The 25,747-nt window shown below is 26.9% G+C and overlaps 2 protein-coding genes across 3 annotated transcripts in view; both read right to left on the bottom strand.

The window, feature by feature from the left end:
- LOC101239100 (DENN domain-containing protein 2B) overlaps positions 1-25,747 on the bottom strand; it is a 71,452-nt gene that overhangs the window by 34,916 nt on the left and 10,789 nt on the right. For both annotated transcript variants that reach the window (XR_010642449.1, XM_065813308.1), the window contains exons 9-10: positions 17,483-17,548; positions 4,931-4,972 (exon numbers count right to left, since the gene is read on the bottom strand). Coding sequence is in view for 1 of the 2 variants with exons in the window: in XM_065813308.1 (XP_065669380.1) it covers positions 4,931-4,972; positions 17,483-17,548 (108 nt within the window). In the remaining variant the exon portion in view is untranslated. The remainder of the gene's footprint in view (positions 1-4,930; positions 4,973-17,482; positions 17,549-25,747) is intronic.
- On the bottom strand, positions 21,913-25,127 carry LOC136088746 (uncharacterized). Its single transcript, XM_065813307.1, has 2 exons — positions 24,711-25,127; positions 21,913-24,590 (listed from the first exon to the last, which is right to left on the bottom strand). Exon 2 carries the CDS (start codon positions 24,212-24,214, stop codon positions 22,367-22,369), a length of 1,848 nt encoding a protein of 615 aa, XP_065669379.1. The 5' UTR covers positions 24,215-24,590; positions 24,711-25,127; the 3' UTR covers positions 21,913-22,366.

The raw sequence follows: 25,747 nt of genomic DNA, 5'->3' as shown, positions 1-25,747 counted from the left end.
ATACACATATATATATCATTCTTTTCCGTGAGAATAAATTAACTTTCCAATTTTAAGTTTCATCTGGGAAGAATTGAGATATATAATATATATATATATATATATATATATATATATATATATATATATATATATATATATATATATATATATATATATATATATATATATATATATATATATATATATATATAATCTTGAAATATGATATTTAACCAAATAAATTCAAAAATAGTCAGAACAGTGAAACAAATAGAAAATCCAGTAATTCTTTTTTCTCACAATGTTTTTATTAAAAACAATATAATTACCAAACAAAATTACCAATACAAAATATTTTTTATATATATTTTAAAACTATTAGCACTAGAGGCCTTTCAAATAATCATCAATAGTGCTGTTTTTAGCATTGTACAAGATATTTGTACTAAAAACAAAAATAACTTAATTTTTATATTGTTGCTATGGGTAACTATTGATTGTGAAAGATTGAATTGTAATTATATACAGGAAATATCAATAAAATGTATCATGTTTTTGTTTGTGCAAATGCTTTTCATATGATAGCAAAAAAACTTTCGTTGTTAAGCCCAAGAAAGACGAAAAGTTACAAAAAAGGTTTAATTACACTTTCGTGGGCACGTTGACAAGTATAAATATGGTTGTCAAATCGATCAGTTGATAAGCCAGTTCTGCAACTAGAAATATGTCCGTTTATACGTAATCTTAAATTATTAGTTTTACCAGTATATGTTTGTTTTTTGCATGTTAAACATTTTAGGTAATAGATTACATTTTTGCTGTTGCATGTGATGTGACTTTTCACTTTCCAAATGGTTCCGTTAGATGTTTTAAACTTATCTACTTCTTGAAGGTATAGTTTGCAAATTTTGCACCGAATATCTTTGCATTTGAATATGCCGATCTTCTTACTAGTTACTTCAATATTTGAAGAAGTAAGTCTTCTTAGTAAGTAAGGAGGTTGTTTAAAAGCTAATACTGGGTGAATATTAGAAAAAATATTCTTCTCAAATATCTCTTCTCACAAAAGGTCCAAAGTTTTGCCCAGCCACAAAAGGTAATTTCTTACATATTAACTCAGATGTTAAAAATTTTACATGGAAACTTATACTAAAAGAAAAATATTTTGGTACCACAAGTAATGATATTAGTATAATTAAAAATAAATCCAATTATAGTACCAAAACCACTCTGCCAGAATTAAACGAAATTGTTTCACAAATTGAATCAATCATACCTATTAAAGTTCAATATGTTGATAACATTACAAAACAAGAAAGAAAACCGATTAAAGAACTGCAACTAATGAAAGACATAGTTATTAAAAAAGCTGACAAAGGTAATACCTTAGTTATAATGGATTCAACATATTATATTAACAAACTTGTTCATCAAGACCATCTTTTATCTCTAACTACATATGAAAAAATAAATTCGGAATCTGATAAAATGGTTTTTAGAAATCTAATTAGTTTGATAGATAAACATAAATGCCTTACAACGAATGAGATAAAATATATCACTAACTTTAAATGGAAATCAAGTAATTTCTATGTAATTCCCAAAATTCACAAATGTCAAGAAATTATTGACAAGGTAAAAGAGTCAGACTTTTTATTTATTGAAATAAAACCACCAAAAAATCTCAAAGGTAGACCAATTATTGCTGGAATAAATTCACCTACACCTCATTTGAGCCAGTTTCTCCATATAATATTGTCTCCTATTGTAAGGAAACAAATATCTTTTATTAAAGATGACTGGGATTTCCTAAGAAAAATTCCAAGAGAGCTTGAATCAGAAAGTCGTATAATGACATGTGACATTGTTAACCTCTATACAAGCATTCCACATTATCTTGGATTAGAAGCCTTAAAATTTTGGATAAATAAATATAAACATTTGATAGATAAAAGATTTACACCTGAATTCATAATTGAGTCAGCATCTTTCATTCTAAATAACAATAATTTCATTTTTGACAAACAATTATTTCACCAAATAACTGGTACAGCCATGGGTACAGATTTTGCACCAGATTATGCATGCCTTACTATCGGGTTCCTAGAGAAGACTAAACTTTTTCCAATAATCCTACCTCAGTATTTTTCCAACCATGAAGTAGATGATATAAAGAAATTTTATTTTAGATATATTGATGATGGTTTCATAATTTGGCCAAGACATCTTAAAATTTGAAATTTCTTTAACTGAATTAAATGACTCTATTGGATTTACAATAGATTTTGGAAAGGAATTTATAAAAAATGGTAGTACCTATAGTGTAATTAACTTTTTAGACATAACAATCATTCTTGAAAATTATAATAAAATTCAAACAGACATTTACTATAAAAAAACTAACACCCATGACTATTTAAACTATAACAGTCATCATTTCACATTAAAAAGAATATTCCTTATAATTTAGCAAAAAGAATAATTGTTTTTACATCTAATTATGAAGTCCAAAAATTATGCCTAATCGAACTAAAGACATGGTTAAAAGATTGGGAATACCCTGATGAAATTATTGAAAAAGCATTCCATAATGCAAAACTACAAGGACCAGCACCAAAAAAAGACCATTCTATAGTAATCTCAATTGCCAACCTTTTATAAGAGAAGCTAGCCATTTGCTCAAAGTATCTTATAATGAAAGAATTAAAAATGTTTTTTCTAATATTCACCCGGTATTAGCTTTTAAACAACCTCCTAACTTACTAAGAAGACTTACTTCTTCAAATATTGAAGTAACTAGTAAGAAGATCGGCATATTCAAATGCAAAGATATTCGGTGCAAAATTTGCAAACTATACCTTCAAGAAGTAGATAAGTTTAAAACATCTAACGGAACCATTTGGAAAGTGAAAAGTCACATCACATGCAACAGCAAAAATGTAATCTATTACCTAAAATGTTTAACATGCAAAAAACAAACATATACTGGTAAAACTAATAATTTAAGATTACGTATAAACGGACATATTTCTAGTTGCAGAACTGGCTTATCAACTGATCGATTTGACAACCATATTTATACTTGTCAACGTGCCCACAAAAGTGTAATTGAACCTTTTTCCCAACTTTTCATCTTTCTTGGGCTTAACAACGAAAGTTTTTTTGCTATCATATGAAAAGCATTTGCACAAACAAAAACATGATACATTTTATTGATATTTCCTGTATATAATTACAATTCAATCTTTCACAATCAATAGTTACCCATAGCAACAATATAAAAATTAAGTTATTTTTGTTTTTAGTACAAATATCTTGTATAATGCTAAAAACAGCACTACTGATGATTATTTGAAAGGCCTCTAGTGCTAATAGTTTTAAAATATATATAAAAAATATTTTGTATTGGTAATTTTGTTTGGTAATTATATTGTTTTTAATAAAAACATTGTGAGAAAAAAGAATTACTGGATTTTCTATTTGTTTCACTGTTCTGACTATTTTTAAATTTATATATATATATATATATATATATATATATATATATATATATATATATATATATATATATATATATTAGGGAAGCATTAAAAATAACTTATTTTGAAAATGTCTGCTGACATCTCCTAAATGTGTTTTATATAATCAAATAATACTGGATATTTAAAAATTTTTTGAATAAAAAATATTTTTAGGGATGTCACATGACCCTAAAACATCAAACAGGTTCCTAATATTATCAAAAAATAAGTTTTCCAAAAGTATGTCATGTTGGGTCTCAAATGAAGCAAAATTATATAAGAATTTCAAAAGTAATTATTTTAATAAAAAAAAAATATAGAGAAAAAATTGTAACTGAAAAAAATCTTTTTTTTTTGTTTTAAGTTAGAAAATTTCATTTTCTATCTAAAATCTAAAATAATAATTTATTTATAAAGTGATTTTTTTAAATTTTTTTTATAATTTTGCTTCACTTGTTTGATTATATAGAACACATTTAAGGTGTCAGCAAACATTTTTTAAAAAAGTTGTTTTTAGCGCCACCCTAATATATATGAATGTAAAAGTAAGTTTAGTATATGAATGTAAAAGAAACTTGAAAAGCAAATTTAACGAAACCCCACTTTTGCCTGGTTTATTTTAAAATCCGTTTCCCCGTATTCAAATATTTCAAAAAAGGGTCACCTTTGCCTAAATGAAAAACTTGCAATTATTTCGAAATCTGATGAACTATTTAATAAAATTTACTAAAAAATTACATAGATACTAACCTAATTAACTAATAACATTCACTAATAGTTTTTTCATTTTTTTTTAATTATATTTTTATACTTTTTTATTTTTTCTTGAAAATCTAAAATTATTTATAAATTATGCATTCAACATAATTTATTTTATCTCATTTTAAATTTTAAATATGTAAATACCGATTGTTATTTTAACACCATATGTTATGTGTTAATTTACACCAAAACGGTGTAAATTAGCACTAAAAAGGTGTGCAGTATGAAATAACCACAACAGTGTAATTTAACACCGTTTCGGTGTTTTTCATGCTGCACACTTTTTTAGTGTAATTTAATACCTTTTTAATTAAGTGTGTAATAATAATAATAATGTTAATAATAATAAAGTTAAACTAAAAAATATTTAATTTTCAAAGCAAACATGATTTGACAAGAACTGAGAATACTTCGAATTAAAAAGAACATGGAAGAAAAAAAAACCAAGAGAGATTTTTGAGAAATGAAAAAAACATAAAAAAATAAAAAAATAAAAATAATTTTTGGCATTAAACCTGGGGGAAACTCTAAATATAGGGCAAATAAGATTTTGAAAAAGAAAACATCTGCTATTTTCTATATCTCTTCTTATGAAGTTTTTCTTTCAGTCAAGCATAGTTTTAAAAACTTAAGAATTACAAAATTAAAAAAAAAAAAAGTCTTACCATAAGGATAGGCAAAGTAGAAAATAAATTCCACAAATTGACCTTAAAAATAAAAAAATAATTTTAAGTTATTTTTGTATTACAAGAATTTTCGTTTAACAAAAACTTTAAACATATTAAAAAAGCATTTATTTCAACGTTTCCGAGTTTATACAATAGAAAATAAAATTTAGCCCAAAAAAATTTATAAGGGAAAATTCTTAAATCAAAAAAATATACAGTATTTAATATAAAAATAGTATATTTGAAAAAGCAAGTTGGTTCTTTTACAAATACTTGCAAAAGATTTAATAAATATTTGATATCAATTTTTATATTTAACTTCAAAATTAATCAATATGCATCTAAGAATAAATAATATATATAATTTTTATATAATCATAATAATAAAAAGATCAAAATAAAAACAGCTTTTTTAAGAAAACTCTTTTTAAAAGTTAAAAAAAAAAATTTTTTTAAATATGTATGCATACAACCAATGCCTTCTAAAAAGGTAAATAATATTTATATATATTTATAACAAAGCAATACATATTTTTTAGAAGAAAAAAAGACAATTTTTCTTCTTCTAACTATGTATTGCTTTGTTATAAATATAAATAACAAAGCAGTATATATCCTTAATTAAACACAATCTTTATATTTGAAAAACTAAAACTTTAACAACAACACCTACATCTTGCAAACTATTACATGAATTAGCAAAATATTTTTGAAAAAAAAAATTATTGTTCAAAATTTCAAAAAAAATTATTTTCCCTGAGTTTTTCCTGAATTTTATAAAGATTTTTTTTTTTTTTAAACATCCTCGCTTCCAACAAGGCTGCAAGCAACCACTAATTAGAGTTGGAAGTTACTGGAAGAGAAAAGATGAAGATTGTAGAGCAAGATTGACATATATAATAATGATTGACAGACAACTTAAAGGGTTGCAAATTATATAAATTATAAAAACAAGATGAAGGAAGCGAATTCCAAAGAACTGATGTTCGAGGAAAAAAACTAGACGAATAAGAGCTTTTGGAGCACTTAGAAACAGACACAAAAAAAAGATGAGACTTAATTGAATGACAAGTAACACAAGAATGCATTTTAGTAGATAGCACAAGAGATGCTAGCTCTTTAGAGCAGTGCCCATTATAGTATTTGTAGAAAAGAGAAAGAGAAGCAACATTATGACGATGTGATAATAGTTGGAGGTTGGCTGCAAAAGCAGGTCCGACTATGCTTTCAACATATTTTTGCACCTTGTCTAAAAGAGAAAAGGTATCATTAGAAGATCCACCCCAGATATGGCAACAGCATATGCCATATCTGGGCATAACAGCATAACAACATATGGCAACATTTTGTAAGTATAAATTCATTCTACAAATTAAACCAATCGCCTAAAAAAAAGTGTATTAAAAGAATCGTTATGAAGCAAAAAACCAAAAGTGTACCATGGTATCTCACTCTCTCTATAGAAGTATTTTATAATTTAGTCTAAGCTGTGTAAGAACACAGCTTAGACTAAATTATAAAATAAAAACACAAGCACATTCTATCAAATCAGATTATTTTAAAATGTGTTTTTGGTACTTTAAAATGATAATGTTCATTTAGATTGTATTATCAGTCATTCTTATTTTACATGTTAGTAATTCATTTGCAAAAAAAGCACTAACATTTACTTCTACTTACAACACAGATATTTTGAAGTTAAAATTTTACAAAACTTCACAAAAATTATAAATTAAAATTTTAGAGTTGTTTTTCAGTTTCAGGTTTTCAGTTTACCATTAAAATTTTGAAAAAACTAAATTTTTAATTTTTAAAGTATGTTTTTTAAAAAAAGTTTATATATAAATTATAGAATATGTATTAAAATGTCAATAATAGTTCAAAAATAGACATACTGCATGTCTGATATCATATTACCTGAAAGCATACTCAATGAGATAAAAGTATAATATTTAATATATTTAAAGAAACACAAATATCACACAATTAAATCACAATTAAAAAATATTACACAAATAAATCCTGTATATGTAATCCTGTAATCAATATATACATATACGAACTTTTTTTTTTTAATTGAGAGATTTTTAAGAAACATTTTAAAAAAATTTGGTAACCTATAACTCAACCTAATTTTGAAATTTTGTAAATCGTAGATTATGACATTTTTGATTTTCAACCAATAAATTTTGATTTTTATATTTACACCTAATTAAAATATGTACTAATTTTAAAAAAATCCCTCAGTTTTCCAGGTTTTCCCTGGGATTCATGCTATTTCCAGGTATTCCAGGTTAAGTGGCAACCCTGTAAGATATTCTTAAGGAATAGTTGTCAGTAATAATAGCAGTCATGGTGTAGTGGTTATAGTGCTGGCCTCAAAACTGGAGGTTTGTGGTTCAAATTCTCTGGCCATATATGCCTCATTAGTAAGGAAGGTGTGAACTTCCTGAGTAAATGCTATTCCACAGTGTTTGTGATATTGCACCCATGCATTCTCTCTAACTTTATTCCTTTTGTGCTTCCAAGAATTTCTTGTCCTCTTATCAAACAAATCATCCAAACAGTCTGAAAATGTTTCCTCCTTACTCCTCTGTACCTTGGACATTTTTGCAGTAAAAAAATTAGCAAACAGAAACAGAAATCAAAAATGTGAATTAAAATTAAAGTGTGAAAAATAAGTTAAATAAAAAAAACTTCAAATTTTAGGAAGATAATTTATTCAATTTAATTATCGACTTTATATGAAATAAGGTAAATTACCTTTTTTCTTGATAAATTTATCTTCTCTTTTTTATCTTTTGGTGCTGAATCAGTATCAAGTTGTGGAGGTTGCGGTATAGCATACACCACATACACCACAACCTGATACTAAAACATACCAATCAAACAGAAAAAATAATGATGCAGAGATTTTTACTATTCTCTAAAACAAAATAAAAATTTGAAACATTCAACTTTATTATATTTAACAATAACTATTGTAATTGCAATATCACTATTTAAAACTTATATATAGAAGAAATAAACAAAATTTATTTGCGTAAATGTTTAAAAGTAAACAAAAAATAAATTTCAATAATCCATTCACAAAAAAAATCAATATAAAATATAATTAATCAATAACATTTTTTTAGATACTAATTCATTAAAAATATATATATAATCCTCTAAATAGTTTTACAAAAACTTATTCAACTAGTCTATTATTTTTTTCAAATGCTCAAAGGTTATCCCAAAATTTAACACTGCATTTTAAGGTAACTTTAATAGTTATAATTGCATTAAGCAAATAAGATGTTTGTGTGCAACTTCATTTTATTAAGCAAATAAGATGTTTGTGTGCAACTTCATTGTTTTAAAAAAGTATTAAGAAGGATGGTTGTTGTTTTCAAGAGTCACACTTGTAACATTAGACCCCAAAAAAAAACTTTTAAAAAAAGAACGTGATATTTTTATACTCATTTAAGGTGGTATACCCCTGAGAAATATCAAATTTTTCAAAATTTTTGTTGTTGTTCTATTTAATTTAAAATTTATCATAGAATCATATTCTGAAAACCATTTTTTAAAATTCAGTATGTAACTTGAGGAAAACAAACATTAATGAACCTTACTTTTTAAAGCGCCCTTGACAACATCCATAGCAACGGTTAAATTTTTACTTGGCCAAGAAATTCTCCCCAAATATAAATTTTGATACTGAGAAAAAGCTTGTTGAAATGAGTTTATAATTTATTTCTATTTTTTATTAAACAAAACATCTGTAAGATTAAAAGCAATAACTAGATTTCTCATAAATTTCTTCCAGAAGATTCTTAAAAACGAACTGCCATCTTAAAGTTATATATATATCTAGGCATCTGTTTATGTTTATATAATTTAAACCTTATACTTTTAATGGGTAGAGAATGTGTTAAATTCGCTACTCAATACAAAAAGAAAAAAAGATTTCATGGAAATCAATATACTTTAAATAAAACAAATTCAGCAAATACTAGTCTTCTACTAAAAGATTCACAGAGCTCAATAAATGTATCTTATTCGAAGGTAAACCCTATTAATACTTCTGCAAGTTCTAATAAAAAAACATATGTGGATGCAAAATAATTGATAGCACTTTATTAGCCATTCTTTTTCAGTTGTTATGTTGTCCAGAAAGTAAAACTTGTCGACTTAATTTAGCTGAAAATGCAAAAAAAAAATTTGGACTTTCCAGCTCATTGATTATATTCTGTAAATGTGGATTCAATCATGAATTTTTTACATCTAAGAAGTGTGATTCTGAAACTTGTAGAGCCTTTGATATTACCCAAAGGTCAGTTTATGCAATGCGTTCATATGGACAAGGCCATACTGGCCTTAAAAGATTTATTATCTTATGGATCTTCCACCGCCAATCACTAAAAACACTTACATTAAAATTATTCGAAAAATTGCTATTGAAGTTGAAGCAAATGCAGTAAAAACATTGTCTGATGCTGCACTTGAAATTATAAAAGCATCCCAACATACTACTGATGAATTTAATTTAATAAATACCAGTGTTTCTTGTGATGGTACTTGGCAACGTCGAGGTTTTTCCTCATACAACGGTGTTAATACTGCAATATCAATGATTACAGGAAAAGTTTTGGATTGTAAAGTATTATCCAAATATTGCAAACAATGTTTTTTGATTATAAAGAAAAAAAATACAGACCCTGATGCATATAAAATGCTAAAAAATACTCATTATTGTAACCTCAACTATACTGGCCTATCCACCTGTATGGAGGTTGCTGGAGCAAAATCAATTTTTGAACGATCTATTGAAAAATATAAACTTCGCTATACTGAATTTTGTGGTGACGGAGATAGTAAGGCATTTTCATCTGTTAAAAGATTGTATGGTGATACAATAGTTTCAAAATTAGAATGTGTTGGTCATGTGCAAAAAAGAGTTGGCACACGATTAAGAAAATTGAAAAAGGAAAGGTGTCTATGTGGTAAAGGAAGACTTACTGATGCAACAATTGATAGATTGCAAAACTATTATGGAATTGCAGTAAGAACCAAAAATCAGTCTGTTCATGAAATGCGCAGTGCAATACTTGCTTCATTGTTTCATGTTGCTTCCTCAAAAGAAAGTAATTATCACACCTATTGTCCAAACGGTGAAAAAAGTTGGTGCCAGCACAATGTTGATCAAAAACATCCCAATCAATCTTTTGCCACGTGATATTATTGAGTTACTAAAGCCAATTTATAAAGAACTTATCTCTAATGAATTACTTGCAAAATCTATGCATGGAAAAACTCAGAACCAAAATGAGAGTCTTGACATGATGATATGGGAACGAGTACCGAAAACTAAATTCTGTTCATTGTTACATTTGAAATTTGCAACATATGATGCTATTGCAAACTTTAACATTGGAAGAAAAGCATCAGTGATGACTTATGAAAAACTCAATATGATTCCAGGAACATTTATGATAGATGGCTGCAATAGAGAAAATAAAATACGTTTGTCTCAATCGTCATACAAAAATAAATCTGATGTAAAGTTGTGTAGAAAAACAATCAGAGGCAATAAAAAGAACAAAAATGAAAACAAGGAACTCTTTACGCTGCTGGTAGCTTTTAAACATTTTGCTTTAAAAATATTTTTTTGCATTTTTTTCTCTTTTTTAATTTTTAAAGTGTTTTTTTGCTAACTTCAATTTTTTAATCTCCCGTCACAGTTATTTCATTTTCTAGTAATCAGTTTTTAATCAAATTTTCAGCAATGATGTGTTTTTATATGTATGCAATTTGCCAAAAGTTAATTATAAAACATTTCAGATATTGCTGTTTCAGCACTAAAAGTTTGCTTATTTAAAAATTTCATAATCTGTGTAGTGGAAACTACACAGATTATGAACTACATGAACACTGTGCTACATGGAAACTAATAGTCAGATTTAAAAAACTTTTGGCAGATTGCATAGATCAAACTGTTTTTTATAATTGGGCCAAGTTTTACTTTGAATACTCGATAAGAATCTGAGATATTTTTGACAGTGCGACATGCATATTTTCCTATAATCGCCATTTTAGGTGATTGTCATGACAACATAACCACCTGTAATTTTATAATTCGATTTCGTTTAATAAGATCTTTTATAGGCTTAATTTTAATTCTGACTATAAGATTTCACTTCCAAGATAATTTTGAAGGGGGTATACCACCTTAAATGATTTAGCTCTAAACGGAATCATTTGAATCAAGTTTCCAAAAATAAATTTGATCATTTAAGCTGTTTGAAATCCGTAAGAATTAATTTATAAAACAAGTTTGTGAAAAAAATTCTTAATCTCTTGAGAATTTTGTTCAAAAACTTGTTCAAAAGTCATAAAGTACTCACTTCCAGATTGTATTATCATAAATTATGTATGTACAGGCACTGTATTCTATTAAAAATAGTTCTTTTTTACCAGTGTATGCAACAACCCATTCTTTTGCTTCAAATGTAAGTACCTGTCTCAACAACAGTTACATTTTTTTCTGCCTCAATCTCCCTGGAAGTTTGCGGTGTCACTTTTCACTTTTGTCACCTTCTCATCGATGATACAAATATCAAAATAACACTGTTTGACTATTATACTATTGTATAATAGTCAAACAGTTTTATTATTTTCATATACAGATTTTTCGAATTTGAGTTAACTTAGTTCTTGCACAAATTTTTGAAAACTTATCCTTTAAAGCAATTCCAGAATTTTTTATACCAGTTCATTGCATTGATCATTTGAAAAAATTTTTAATAGAAAAATATGAAATAAAACATTAAAATCATTTTAGGTGGGTTATGAGTTTATGTCACATATTTGATGCAATTCTTTCTATAAAAAAAAAAAATACATAAGATAATATAATTAATTACTATGTAATAAACTCAGCAGCATTAGGCACAAAATCAACAGCATTAGACAAATAGTCAAAACAACAAGTATCTAAACACAAACGCAATAAACATTTAATTTCCTGGCAATGAGTAGCGAACAACAATTCAAAAGTTCATTTAAAAAAAAACTTTAAACACCTCTAAGAAAATTTGATTCTTTGTACTAAATCATAAATTAAACAGTTTCTAGCAGAAACCGTTGTTACCACTGTAATCACTGTGCTAATGAATTTTTATTATTTATAAATAAAAATACATTAACATAATATTAAGACTATTGTCGTTCAATAATATAAAAAACTAAAATTTAGAATTAATCATTAACTTGAACGTTACTTCAAGAACTATTTAATTTTAGCCACAACATACTTGTACTAAATGTTGATTTAAAAAATTAAACTGCAAAATGCAACCTAATATACTCCTATACATAAAACACTGTACATAATATGCATAAAAATTATTGATAATAATTTAAAATTATTAATGTATTAAAAAAAAAAAATTTTTTTATTTTTAAAAAGAAAAATCATTTAGCTTTAAAAATAATAATAAAATAATTAAAACTAATTTTAAAAATCATTTTATAGCAAATCAAAAAGTGTTGCCTGAAGTTAAATAAATCTAATATTTAAAGTACCCTTCTTTGGTTAATATGCAAATATCTCTGCACTGAATAGAACTTATTTCTGCACTGATTCGATCAGTTTTAAAAAATATTTTGTAAAGTATCTTCAACCAATACTTATTCAAAGGCTGTTTCAAACCCTCAGCTGATAGAATTTGATGATTTATAAAAAATAAACCATCAATTCAATCAATCAAGTCCAGGTAATACGAAGTACCAGAGAAACAAATTATTCTTTTGTGTTATTAATTTTTATTGATTCAATTTATATTTAAACTATTATATGTCTTATGCATCAATAATTAATAGCTGATGAAACTTTTGCCTTATTATAAACTTATGGAAATTGGATAGTTTTTCCATATATTTTATCAAAACATATTTTGTCAACAGATGTTTTATTAACAGATATTTATCAACAAACATATAAAAAATTTAAAATCTATTTCTGTTACACTTTAATACAAAAAGATTCAACATTTTCTTACAAAATCATAAACTTTTATGCATAGCTATAAATAAATAAATACTTCATGCATAGCTGTATGAATAAATGAACTATTATATAATCAATGATATTATATGAATATATTGATTTGAAAATTTTAAAAAAAATTACTAAAAATAAATTTAATGATATTGTATATTTTGTTATAGTTAGTTATAAAATGATACTGTTATAATATGATATATTTATAAAGTTATATTCTTATAAAATACTGTGTTAAAAAACTAATTTGACATTTTTCAAATACTTTATCTTGTATCATGCATGACAATTTTTAAATTCTTTTATATATAATAAACCCCTCCTATAGAAATCAATAATTAATTTTAATTATTGATTTCTATAACTAAATTTATCAAGCTTATGCATAAGCTAAAAATGACAATTTAAAATTAAATACACAAAATTTAAATAACTAAACCATCATTAAAAAAAAAATTAAACTTTAAAATTTTAAAAATATTTTTACATAATCTTGTAGAGCTCTACGAGCTGAATAAAAATTTTTCAGTATTTTAAAAAAAAGTTCTATATTATATTTACTACTTAGATATAAAATCATTACTAAAAAATTTGAAATGGCATGCAGTGCATGTTAATTTAAATTCCATTATATATGTATAGAAAAAATAAAAGTTGTGAAAATAATCTTTTTTTTATATTGTAAAAAATAAACATAGACACCCCACTGTGGGCCAGAAGGCATATTAGGTTTGATGGAGTGTCACCTGGGATTTTTGTACTGATTAAGTATTGTTTTCATTATACTAACATGATTTAATCATATTTAAAATTAGTTTCACTTGATAAGAGTGAAAAAATCACAAAACTATGAACCCCCTCCCCCAACAACAAAAATGAGGGGGTTGTTAATTTAACATGGCCACAACTCTTGAATGCCAAAGTATTTGTTGATGAAATTTGAAATCTATTGATTAATTTTGATTTAGTTCATGTCAGTAAAAAAGTTTTTATTGAAAACCTATTTATCACAGGTGGGCATGGGATGTCTAAAGTTGTGGGTTATATTTGTCCCTTTGCTCAAATCCCACAACATTTTCTAAGGCAGCTTTATTTTACAATATAATAAAATTGAAAAATTTTACAAAACATAATTTCTATAACTATACAATATTATAATCTTTTAATTCCAAAATCAACAACAGCAGTTTTTAATCTCTATAATCTTTATGATCTGTATTACATTTATATCTTTGCCACGTAGGCTTAAACTTTGCATGAATCACCTCACCACACTGTTCTGTATACTTTGACAAGCCGCATCCTGCATGCTTTACAAAAGGAAAAACATGGCAGCATATAATATGGATTTTCCATGACACTGTTAGTGTCTTTCCAAGTGAAGAAGCTGTCTCCTGTAGGCATAAAAAAGCATCTTTAAACAACACTATTTTGTGTTCTGAGTCAGAATCGAGATTTCTTCCAAAACAAGCTCTTTTACAGATTTAAAAGCTCTTAAGCTTTGGATTACAGAAAGTAGATAAGGTACTTTAAGTTGCATTTCATGTTGAAGTTCATCAATCAATTTTAAAATTTTATTTGCATTATTATAATCCCAACCAACTCCATGATATCCTCCTTTAATTATATAGTGTTTTTTCAACCACAACTTAAAACCATCCCACTCAGTTAAAAGAAACCCTGATATTTTATCTACTACTCCAATGAGAAGATGCAGCTCAGGTGGAGCAACTAAATTTACTAGAAAAGTATTTTTATCAGTGTTAAGATATATTAGGCGTTTGTTCACAATGTTATCAAATGCCTTCATGGACGATCTGATAGATCCATTTTTAATATATGCTTCATAACAGGAATCAAGATTGTCAATAGTTCTAAGAGTTCCTATATCAAGCGTACATTTGCCACTACACCACAAACAAGCTTTTTTACCTGCGTGCGATGAAAGACCAAATAATACATTGGCACATTTAAGATCAAAAGCAATATAATAGTTTGCATCCTCAAGATTAAGTTTCTCAAGCACTAATCTAAGGTTTTCATATTTTTCAGGATTATCTTCAACAATCGCTATAATAAGAACTTTTTGAACGCCACTATTCATAAATTTATTTTCAGATTCTTGTTCTTCGAAAACATTCACAACAACTTTAAGGAAGCCTCCTCCACCATCTAAAGAAACTCGTACAAAACTTACACTGGATTTAAATCTCTTTCTTTGATAATATGCAGGATTAAATCAGAGGGATTTTTAATATATACTAAATCTCTTATGATAGCTTCATTCTGGTTAGAAACAAATTCAATTTGTTCTACACTATAAAATTCATCTAGTTGTTCTTTATGACTATCTAGTTTTTGAACTATATTTCCTTCCACAGAGTCTCTTCTATTTAATCCAGTTCTAATTGTAGAACAAAGTTTTTTAGTTGCATTATCAGAAAGTTCAAGAGAGACTTGCAGTTCCATGACTGTTTGAAGAGAAAGTTGTTTACTGCTTCTGTTACTCTTTAAATTAGGAGCTCCAACTCTAATAGAGTTAGGTGTTCCTCGTGTTTTTAGTTTAAAAAATGTCCCTTTTCTATACCTTTGCTCTCGTTCTTTTTTTTAATTAAAGCACTGGCTATTTGTTCTGCATATTCTCCTAATTGTAAACAGTGACCAATTAAGTTGTCTACAGCAGCAGCTTGGGTACACTGATGAGAAATGCCTTGTCCAGTAACAAGAAAACAAATAATGCATACGTTTTCAGCGACTTTCGGTTCACTAAATGTTGAAATAGTGACACCCAAATATGGATTAGAAGATCTCCTTTTGTTGGCCCAATCAATCTAAAGCATTTCAGACTATAAATTAACAAAATTCTACTACAACTTAACAATAAATTATACAAAGAGATTTGTTTGTAATAATTTGCTTTAGTTATCTTATATATTAGAGTATGTCTAAATATATATTATAAATAATGGATTGTTGAAATTTATTGCTAACAATTGCATAAACAGGAATAAATGACCACCAATATAGTACATCCACACACACAAATATAACTTTTTTACATAAAATTGAAATAGTATACATATAAATTATATGTATTATAATATAATTAGTATTAGTATAAAAAAATACGTTAGCAACTTGAAGTCCCCATGATCCCCTAGAAGTATGACCGCTCTTAAGAAGGTATAAATTTCGTTTACAACTACCACATATGACATTAGAAAAACTCATAATATTTTTATCATAACCATCATATATGTAGAGTTTGATAATATCTTGTATTCGGTTGGTGACTTCAGATAGCGACTTACATCTTGCACTTTTTTCAACCCAACACACTGCACAAACCGAATCACGTAAGAAACTGTTCCCAGACATGATATATTTGGTACTTTTATTTAATAAGTATTATTACTTATTGTTAAGAGTAACATCCAGACAGTTTTCATTGACGGAGAAGCGCTCTTTGATTTTTTAGCTTATTGAAAAAGTCAAATTTGTAGTCTAGTATACTAAATATGCAACAGTAACATTTTAAAGCAAGTTTAAATTTTAGTTTAAATGATTATACGGCGAATTAAAGAGGTCTTCTACGTAAAACTCGGTACTCAGTTTAACTTTACTTACTCATTCGCACATTTTATTTGAAAATTGATTTGACAATTTTATTGTCTTAGCAAGTGAAACTAATTTTAACTATGATTAAATCTTTTTACTATAATGATAACAATAACTTATCAGTGAAAAAATCCCAGGTGACACTCCATCAAACCTAAACTCATCTCTGGTCCACAGTGACCCACATGCATTTAATTATCAGATTTTGATTTTTATATTACAGATAGTCACAAATGATTGCATTCAAAAATATAAATTCAGATTGAAATTATATCTAATTAAAAAAAAAAAATGAACAAGTCCCACAAAACCATTTACCACCATTTACCATACAAAAACGGTTCTTTTACCGACCATATTAGGATGCTTTCCATTTACATGGTCATTAAAAGTGGATTTAGTTATGGATTTAGATGTTATGGATATAGAGCTTAGATTTAGTGAATATAGTTTACATACTTATTTAACATAGGATAAAATCAGAATTCACTAAAATTTCAAGTTTTAGCCTAACAGTTAAGATTATAAAAAAAATTTTGTTTAAAAGAGTACAAACATATATTAGAAAAAAAATTTACTGTAGCCACTCATTTTTTAGTTAAAAAATTAACTTAATTTATTATAATAATACTTTATTATAACAATGCATATTACTTCAAAAATGATAATAAATAACTTTTGAAAGATAATTGTCTCCTTAATTTTATAAGAAAAAAAATTCAATTAAAATCTCTAAGTATTCATCCAAATCAAAGTGCGAAATATGCATAACTGACATTAATATCTTGATTGAAAATGTTGGAAAACAACAAGCAACTGAAAAAAAGTCGAATACGTGTTTTGCTCATCAGCATATTGGTGCATAAACAAAAATAAAAACCTACATGCTCATGTATTGCTGAATCAGAAGGTCTGAACAAATCTAGATGCTTTCTTCCAGCTCCACCTGGCTAAATAAAAAATATCAACTTTAAAATATGAAAGCATATAATAAAATATGGATACATATACAACATTATGAAATCATATATAAGAAATATATTTAAATAAATATAATAAATATTTTTAATTGCCATTTTATCAACTTTTTAAACTACAAGATTTAGAGTATATAAAACACAAGCTTTTTTTAAATACTATTATTTTATTTTAAATAGGGTACCCTCTATTTTCTAAAAAAGACTATTTCTTAAACATGCCATTTGTTTTCACTAATAATGTTTATAGATTTAAAGAGATAACCTTAAGTATGAATTTTACAAGATTCTAAATGAAAAATAAAATGTGCACTCTGGTATTAAAAACTATATGAAAATAATAAAATTTTTAAATTAAAATTTTTACCTTATGTGTTACATTTTATTGAATAAAAACATGGCTTACTATACAACAGGCCTTGCCAACGCGCGGCTTGTGTAAAAAACTCGAGGCAAGATTAAAAATATTACTTTGCAGTAGTTTACATTTTCAGTTAGGTGATTTTCGCATGAATATAATATTTGTATGATGTTTGTATGATATACTATGATTACTAAAAGTAAGTTTTAAAAAGTGAAAAGATGAATTTAATATTCTTTTTTTTTTTTAATTTTGTTTATAACTAACATTGTAATATAACTAACGAATAACATTTATAGAAATTTTAAATTAACTTAAACATATCTAAAACTAATTATGTTTAAACAATTTAGTATATATAGATTTATATTTTGCTATAATTTAATATTAGCATTTACCACAAAATTTATTAATGGGTTTTTGAGGTATTTTTAAGAAAAAAGAGATAAAATCTTTAGAGAATAAAAAGTAAATACAAGCTTTTTAGATATTTTACTAAACACTATTTTACAGTTTTTGTTAAAAACATTGCAAAAACTTTACTTTGCGCTAAGTTTTATCAACTTCTGCTTTGGCTCCTTGGGGGAACGAGGTGAATAGAGTCAACAACAATTATTAAATAAAATATTTGTCATTGTTAATCCATGATGTCTTTGCATACCTAATGAATAAAATTCTGATAGCATCATAAGGAGGTTACACAGTGATGACCGACAAGTGTCATTATATACTTCATAAAAAAGAATGTAACAGTAAGTTGCCATTGACAAACATTGTCACCAGGAATTGTTAAACCTTCTTGATTTATGTCCTTTACAAAATTTCCATACACTTCATAGAAATAAAAGGTGTCAAGCAATATAAACTAATGACATTTTAATATCAACAGTCAATGAATCACACAGAGCAGGTAAATTGTCAATAATGTTGCAAATAACCTCACTTGGTAAAAATTTACATTTTGGACAAGAGTGATCTGAACCTAGATTGGCTAACACATCTGAACTTTTCTCAAACTCTAATAGCAACTTTGTACGGTATATAGTTACTTTTTCAAGAACTTGTTGAACGGAAATAAAATAAGTTCCTCCTGAGCCTTGTTTTAATTTTCCAAAGAGCTTTTCTAATGGATCTGTTGTAAAGTTGCCTATTAATACATACTGATGAGTTGTATCTAAAAGATATTTTGACAACTGAACCAAACCATAACAGATCTGAGCTAAACAATTAGCAGTGTCTCTTGTTAGTAATTTGACTCTTTTTCCTTTTTCTATTTTTTTCATTTGTATTGCAAAATCACCCATTGCAGAAAGTTTGCTTAAATTGTCATCATTAGCAGAAGCAATAGCAGCTCGATTAGAATCTTTCAAACAAATGTCTGCATATGGACTGTGAACATTTCAAATTTTCCAAAATTCAACAACTTTAGAGATGAAAATAATCATCCCTTCATTTTCATGCAGATCTGGATGACTTTTTAATGCTGACAATGTTTCACCGCAAAACACTTGCAGACAAGTGATAACTTTTTGTCTTTCAAATGGCTTTGGATAAACAGAAACTTCTGTTAATTTAGACATTTTAACAATGCTTTTCATTTCAAGCTTGTACAAATTAATAATATCAACCCACCGTGCTATTTTTTTCAATAAAATTCAAGTTTTTGAGTTTTTTCTGTGATCCAGTTATTACGTATACTTTTTAATAAATGAACATAAATCAAATAAAAGAGAAATATTGTCTTTAGTACACCATGCTTCTTTTTTTTTCAAAAAAGTTATAAAACTTCTGATTGACTCTGTTACCATCACAGACTATAGCAACAACATTGCCCCCATTTTTTAAAATTGCATCAAGAATCAGGGTTGTCTGTTCAAAAAGAAACTCAGCACCAAGTTCTCTGACTGGTGACATTTTGTAAAGAAATTTTGGTCCATTAAACAATGTTACAACCAAAAAGCTCAGTACTGTGTTTTCTAACAGATGAGGTTTGTTAACTGATTTACCAAATACTATGCCACCATGATACTGCAACATTGGTTTAACATAAACCTCATCAAGAAGTAAAATGCATGTTTTTTGTCTATCATCTCTAAGATTAGAGAAAATATGTCTGATATAAGTGGTATCATCTAAAGATTTACATTTAGATGTAATTCTTCCTAAAGTACGTAAACTTGGAAGTTCAAAATCTTCTCTGATGCGATTGTAGGCTGATCGTGAAAGAGAAAAATACTCAAATGCTTGCACAATTGTTTCAATTGAATACTTTTTTCCCCAATACATGTTTTATTCATTGACAAAATTTGTTGATATACAACTTCTTCTTTGGGTGTTATTTCACAACAATTTAAAAATCTTAATGCTTCTTGGATATGAGGAAATTTGTTCATATTATAAACTCGGTTAGATGATAAAGTCATAACACTAATTTTAACTCCACAATGAAATGCTTCAAAAGTGAGATCTTTATATATGCAAAGAAGAAGTCTAGCAATAGCACTTTCCTTTAAAAAGTCTGAAGACTGAATATAACACAGGTCAACAAAAAAAATTTTTTTTCTAATGCCGAGCAAACAATTTGTTTTTTGTATAGCATTTCTTATTTTGATTTCAAATATGCAACTTTTTTTTTACCATCAGGTCAAGTTGTGAAGATATTTAGGTTCAAATCTTAAGTATTTAGGGTAAAGTCCCTAATATTGTCGAAAAAAAAGTTATTCAAAAGTATGTCAACCTGGGTCTCAAAAGAAGCGTATTTTCATAGATATTTTTAAAATGTTATTCATTTGTAATAAAAATAAGTATTTTGTGTATTTTTGGTGAATAACATTTTGTTAACTTTTTTTTAAGAGTCTTTAGCATTTTTTCACATAATTTTTTTGTCAATAAATTTTAAGGAAAAATATTTATGTTTTCTAAATTCTCTATGAAAATACGCTTCTTTTGAGACCCAGGTTGACATACTTTTGAACAACTTTTTTTTCGACAATATTAGGGACTTAACCCTAAATACTTAAGATTTGAACCTAAATATCTTTACAACTTGACCTGATGGTAAAAAAAGAGTTACATATTTGAAATCAAAATGAGAAATGCTATACAAAAAACAAATTGTTTGCTCGGCACCAGAAAAAAATTTTTTTTTTGTTGACCTGTGTAATATTTCATTGCATAAATAATTAATAAAAGCAAAATTAAATAAATTAGTTTTTAACTTTTTATATAAAACATTATTACTTTCTATTTTTTCTTGTGATTTAAATATTGCTAACTCGTCCTCTTCTTGCCAGCAAACATTATTAAGACTTTTTGATGTTTTTCTAAGTGGCATGGGTACAGTAGGAACTAAGCTTGGCTTTATACAGGGTAAAAATACATGAAATCATCCAAAAAAAATAATTTTCGACACCCTTACGTCTCAGAATTTGTTTATTTTTACACCACTTGCAGTCCATATCAAAAAAATAATAACTGCAAAAATTTTAGTTAAAAATACCAATGGGTTCCAGAGATATCGTCACTTGAAATAATGCTGACTCAGCATTTTAGTGATTTTCTGAAGCGACTACAAAGCAACTTTGACATACAATATCTTCATAATGGCTTGGGGAAGTTTCCTAAAATTTGGTACTCTAATAGATTTTAACTTGAGGAATCCAAAAAAAGCAATCTCAAGACTCGATTATCTCAAGAAATGCCTCATTTGTCCAATTTTGTTCAAAATTATTGACTTGTAAATTAGTGATTTTTGGAGGTAAAATGAAGACTGTGGCCCAAAATCCCGAGTAAAAAGTTTAATTGTATATCATTATTTCATCTTATTGTCTCTCTAATACATGATCAAAATTTGCATTTAAAAATGGTGTCTTTTTAGAAAAATTTAAATTTTGTAACAAAAGCAATTAAAATATTTTGTAAAACATTTATTTGAATAAAACATCAAATAGTGTTATTTATTGACTAGTTTAGAATATTTATAGTCATGGGCCAAGGAAGACGCCCTCCCCTCCCACGGGAGGCCCCACGCCGCATTCCATCTCCCTAGATTTTTTTTACATAAAATGAATAAATAATAGTTGATTGTTAAAATACATTTTAAAAACATATTTTTTCAGTTTAAGTTTGAGAAACAGTTTATTTGCGTTACTTCAAATCGATAAATACTTACCTCTTATTTCAAAGATCTTTTTACGATTTTAAGTCATAAATTTTAAAACCAAAGATATTAAAACGTTTTTAAAACATTTTGACAATCAATATCTTTATGTAGTTTTAGACTAATATAGTCATTGACATAATAAGATGGGAGTGATTTGTGATTTATTTAAACCCCCACCCCTCCTTCTCAGCCTACAATTCAAGAATTTGAAAAAAACTAAAGACATTTTAAATGCAAAATAGATAAATAAAATAAAAACAAAATTATTTTAAACATAATTAATTTTTTTTTGTAACCAACAGTTTATATTCTTCAAATCTAAATCAGATATGTTGTATGTGCGACCTGATATTGTTCGCGGTGTAAAAATTAGGCATATAACTTCAGAATTGAGCACCCAACACTCATCAGTTCTCATTGGCCAAAAGAAGTTTTTACCTGGTCCATGTGGATGCATGAATCTGACTTTTATATCAAGCTCACTTACATCTTCAGCAATCCCTACCCACCAAAATCCATCATAAAAACATGCAATATAATCCATTTTTTTAATATTTAATGAAATATCTACATAATTTTTGCTTTTTGGAATGATATCAAATATTTCAGTGCATGCATCAGTACTTATTTTTTTATAACTTATAGTGTTTGGAGCAATTGGAATAAAATGATGATACATCCTTGTGCCAGGAACTGTTCTTCCACCTAAATTTTTTTTTTCTAATAGTGCTCGTGTTTGATCAATTTCTTCTTTTGAAAATAACTTAAAATAAATTCCATTTATCTTGGCTTTACAAAAGGAGTACATTAAATTAACATCTAAAATCTGCCCAGTAGTTATTTGTTTTAGACTTTCTTGACATACTACTCTTTTAACAGTCCCACCAATACCATCACAGGGGGATTTACCATGACTGGTAGCAAAAAATACCCATTCAGCATTTAAATCAAAGTCTTTACTGTGATGACAAAGATTGATAAAATTTTTAAATTGTGCTGCACAACCATCGGAAAAGTATTTTACACTTGATACATCAGGTAGATTTTCTTTGATATATCTAGTTATATCTTCCTGAGTCTTGTAAATAAATCCTGTGTCATGATCAACATCTTCTGAAAGGTAACAAAAAGATTTATGTTTGAGAAGTTTGTTCTCTATAAAATAAAGTACAATTGTATAAAGTGAGCATTGACTTTTGCTCCAGTGATAACTTTGAACCTCATCCTGAACAACATATTGATAGTTTTCAGCAAAATCTCCTAAAATTAAGCGTTCGTTTTGGTTAAGATTTTCTTTACAGTTTTTCAAGTATCTACTTTGTGTTTTTGCAATATATGAATGAGTGGTAAGGTTGTCAATGCTGCCACATAATAAATCATTAAATTCATCTAGTGACAATGACTGTGAAAGTAGTGTTGTACGATTGGTACTCTGCCATTGCTTAAATACTACATCTTCTTCATGCTCATGGTCCATAAACTCCTGCACTAAAAAACTTTTTAACACTTCAATACCAGGGCATTGGTTACATCGATGCAACATACATTCTGCATTTTCAAGAGAGCAAACAATCAATGCCATGAAATCTTTATAACTTTTATTCCACCTAATGGCATCAATGAGAAATTTTGTATTTTGGTGATGTATGCAAACACATACATTGTGGGTACCTGACGCATTAGTTGTAATACACCATTTAGGTTTAAGAGTACAAAATTTTGACAAACTGACTTTGACGTTAGGGTAGTCTTTTTTAAATGCAACATGTAATTCATTAAGATTGAGTAGCAATAATCTTTTTTGAACATGTTGGTTTTTCTTAATACTTACATAATCTTTTTTTCCTGGCATCATTCTTAAAAATTCATCACTTTGATAAAAGTTAATCACTAAACTAACTGTTTCTGGTGAAAATGGGTTTCCAGTTTTTTTTCCGGGTAATGATAGAATTCCATTCTCATTTTTAACTTTTCTTGCTGTTCGAACAAGATACTCAGACACTTCAAAGTAGCTTGATATCTTTTTACATGTCCATGATTTTGGTGCGAGTGTTAACATTTGCACCTTATGGCAATAAGAGTCAGTCTCTGAAATTTTATTTTTTATTTCATACATTAAAATGTCTAGATCATGGTCATTGTTAATGTTGTTTTTATTTCTGTTGTTAAAAAAGTTTCTTTAATATTATATGCTAATGAGACCATTTTTGCAACTCTGTCAATAGTGTTCTCAAACTTTTGTTTTGCTACAGGCAATTTGCTGTGTTTTGAAAGACTTTTTAGTTTGACTGGTGAAATTCCAAGCAATTCTATAGTGGTATCTAACTTAATTTTTTTCTCACTTTTGGATTCCCATTCCTCCTGTGAATTTAAATCTTCATCAGTTTCTATTGCTTTTTTGTAATATTTACTGCAGAATTTCCAACCTGGGGTTACATAAACATTATTTTTTTGCAAATAGTTTGCCATGTCTATGGAAATCTTTATATTACCTAAAAAACAAATTTAGTTTTACGTGGTTAAAATAACTGAAATTATCAAACATTTTATAAATAATAAATTGTTTTCTTTTAATTTCCATATCAATTCTGTTGTAAATAAGGTAAGATTACCTTTTATAGCAATTTTTTTACTTTCCTTGTGTGTTCCAAAAGGATTGCAACACTTTGTAATTTTTCTCTCAAAATATTTTCCATAGAATTGCTCATGATAACAACATATAATTCTTATTGAACTATATTTTTCCTTTAAATTTGCTCGCCATATTATTTCTTCTTGTTTTTCACAAGGAAGATCTTTAAATTGAACAAAACCTTGTTTTCTTGAAAATCCAGTTTTGTGGCAATGAATGTTAAGACTTTTTCCAATGTCACATTTCTCCATATTAATTATTTTTATTATTTATTACCTAACAAAATAATATAAAAACTATAAAATTAAAAGTAATTCTTTAAGAAAATACAAACAAGTAAATACCTTTAAAAAGAACAAAACAAAACTTATGTTTGTTTTTTATATAAAAGGAGGTTTTAAGTCAATTTGAAATAATGAAATTTTTTTTTTTTTCAAAATTAAAATTAAATTGTATGTTTTTGCATTATTTATTCATTTTATTAAAAAAAAAAAAAAAAAAAAAAAAAAAAAACTAGGGAGATTGGGGGAGGGGCGTAGGGGCCTTCCGTGGGAGGGAAGGGTATCTCCCTTGGCCCATGACTATAAATGTCCTAAACTAGTCAATAAATGACACTATTTGATGTTTTATTCAAATAAATGTTTTACAAAATATTTTAATTGCTTTTGTTACAAAATTTAAATTTTTCTAAAAAGACAATTTTTAAATGCAAATTTTGATCACGTATTAGAGAGACAACTGAATGAATGATGAATCTAATTTTTTTCAGTAGACCTAAGATGAAATAATGATATACAATTAAACTTTTTACTCGGGATTTTGGGCCACAGTCTTCATTTTACCTCCAAAAATCACTAATTTACAAGTCAATAATTTTGAACAAAATTGGATAAATGAGGCATTACTTGAGATAATCGAGTCTTAAGAGTGCTATTATTGGATTTCTCAAGTTAAAATCTATTAGAGTACCAAATTTTAGGAAACTTCCCCAAGCCATTATGAAGATACTGTATGTCA

Source organism: Hydra vulgaris, chromosome 12 (genome assembly GCF_038396675.1).
Source record: "Hydra vulgaris chromosome 12, alternate assembly HydraT2T_AEP".
In the NCBI taxonomy this organism is placed as follows: Eukaryota; Metazoa; Cnidaria; class Hydrozoa; order Anthoathecata; family Hydridae; genus Hydra; species Hydra vulgaris.
This window is presented reverse-complemented; position numbering and strand designations above follow the sequence as displayed.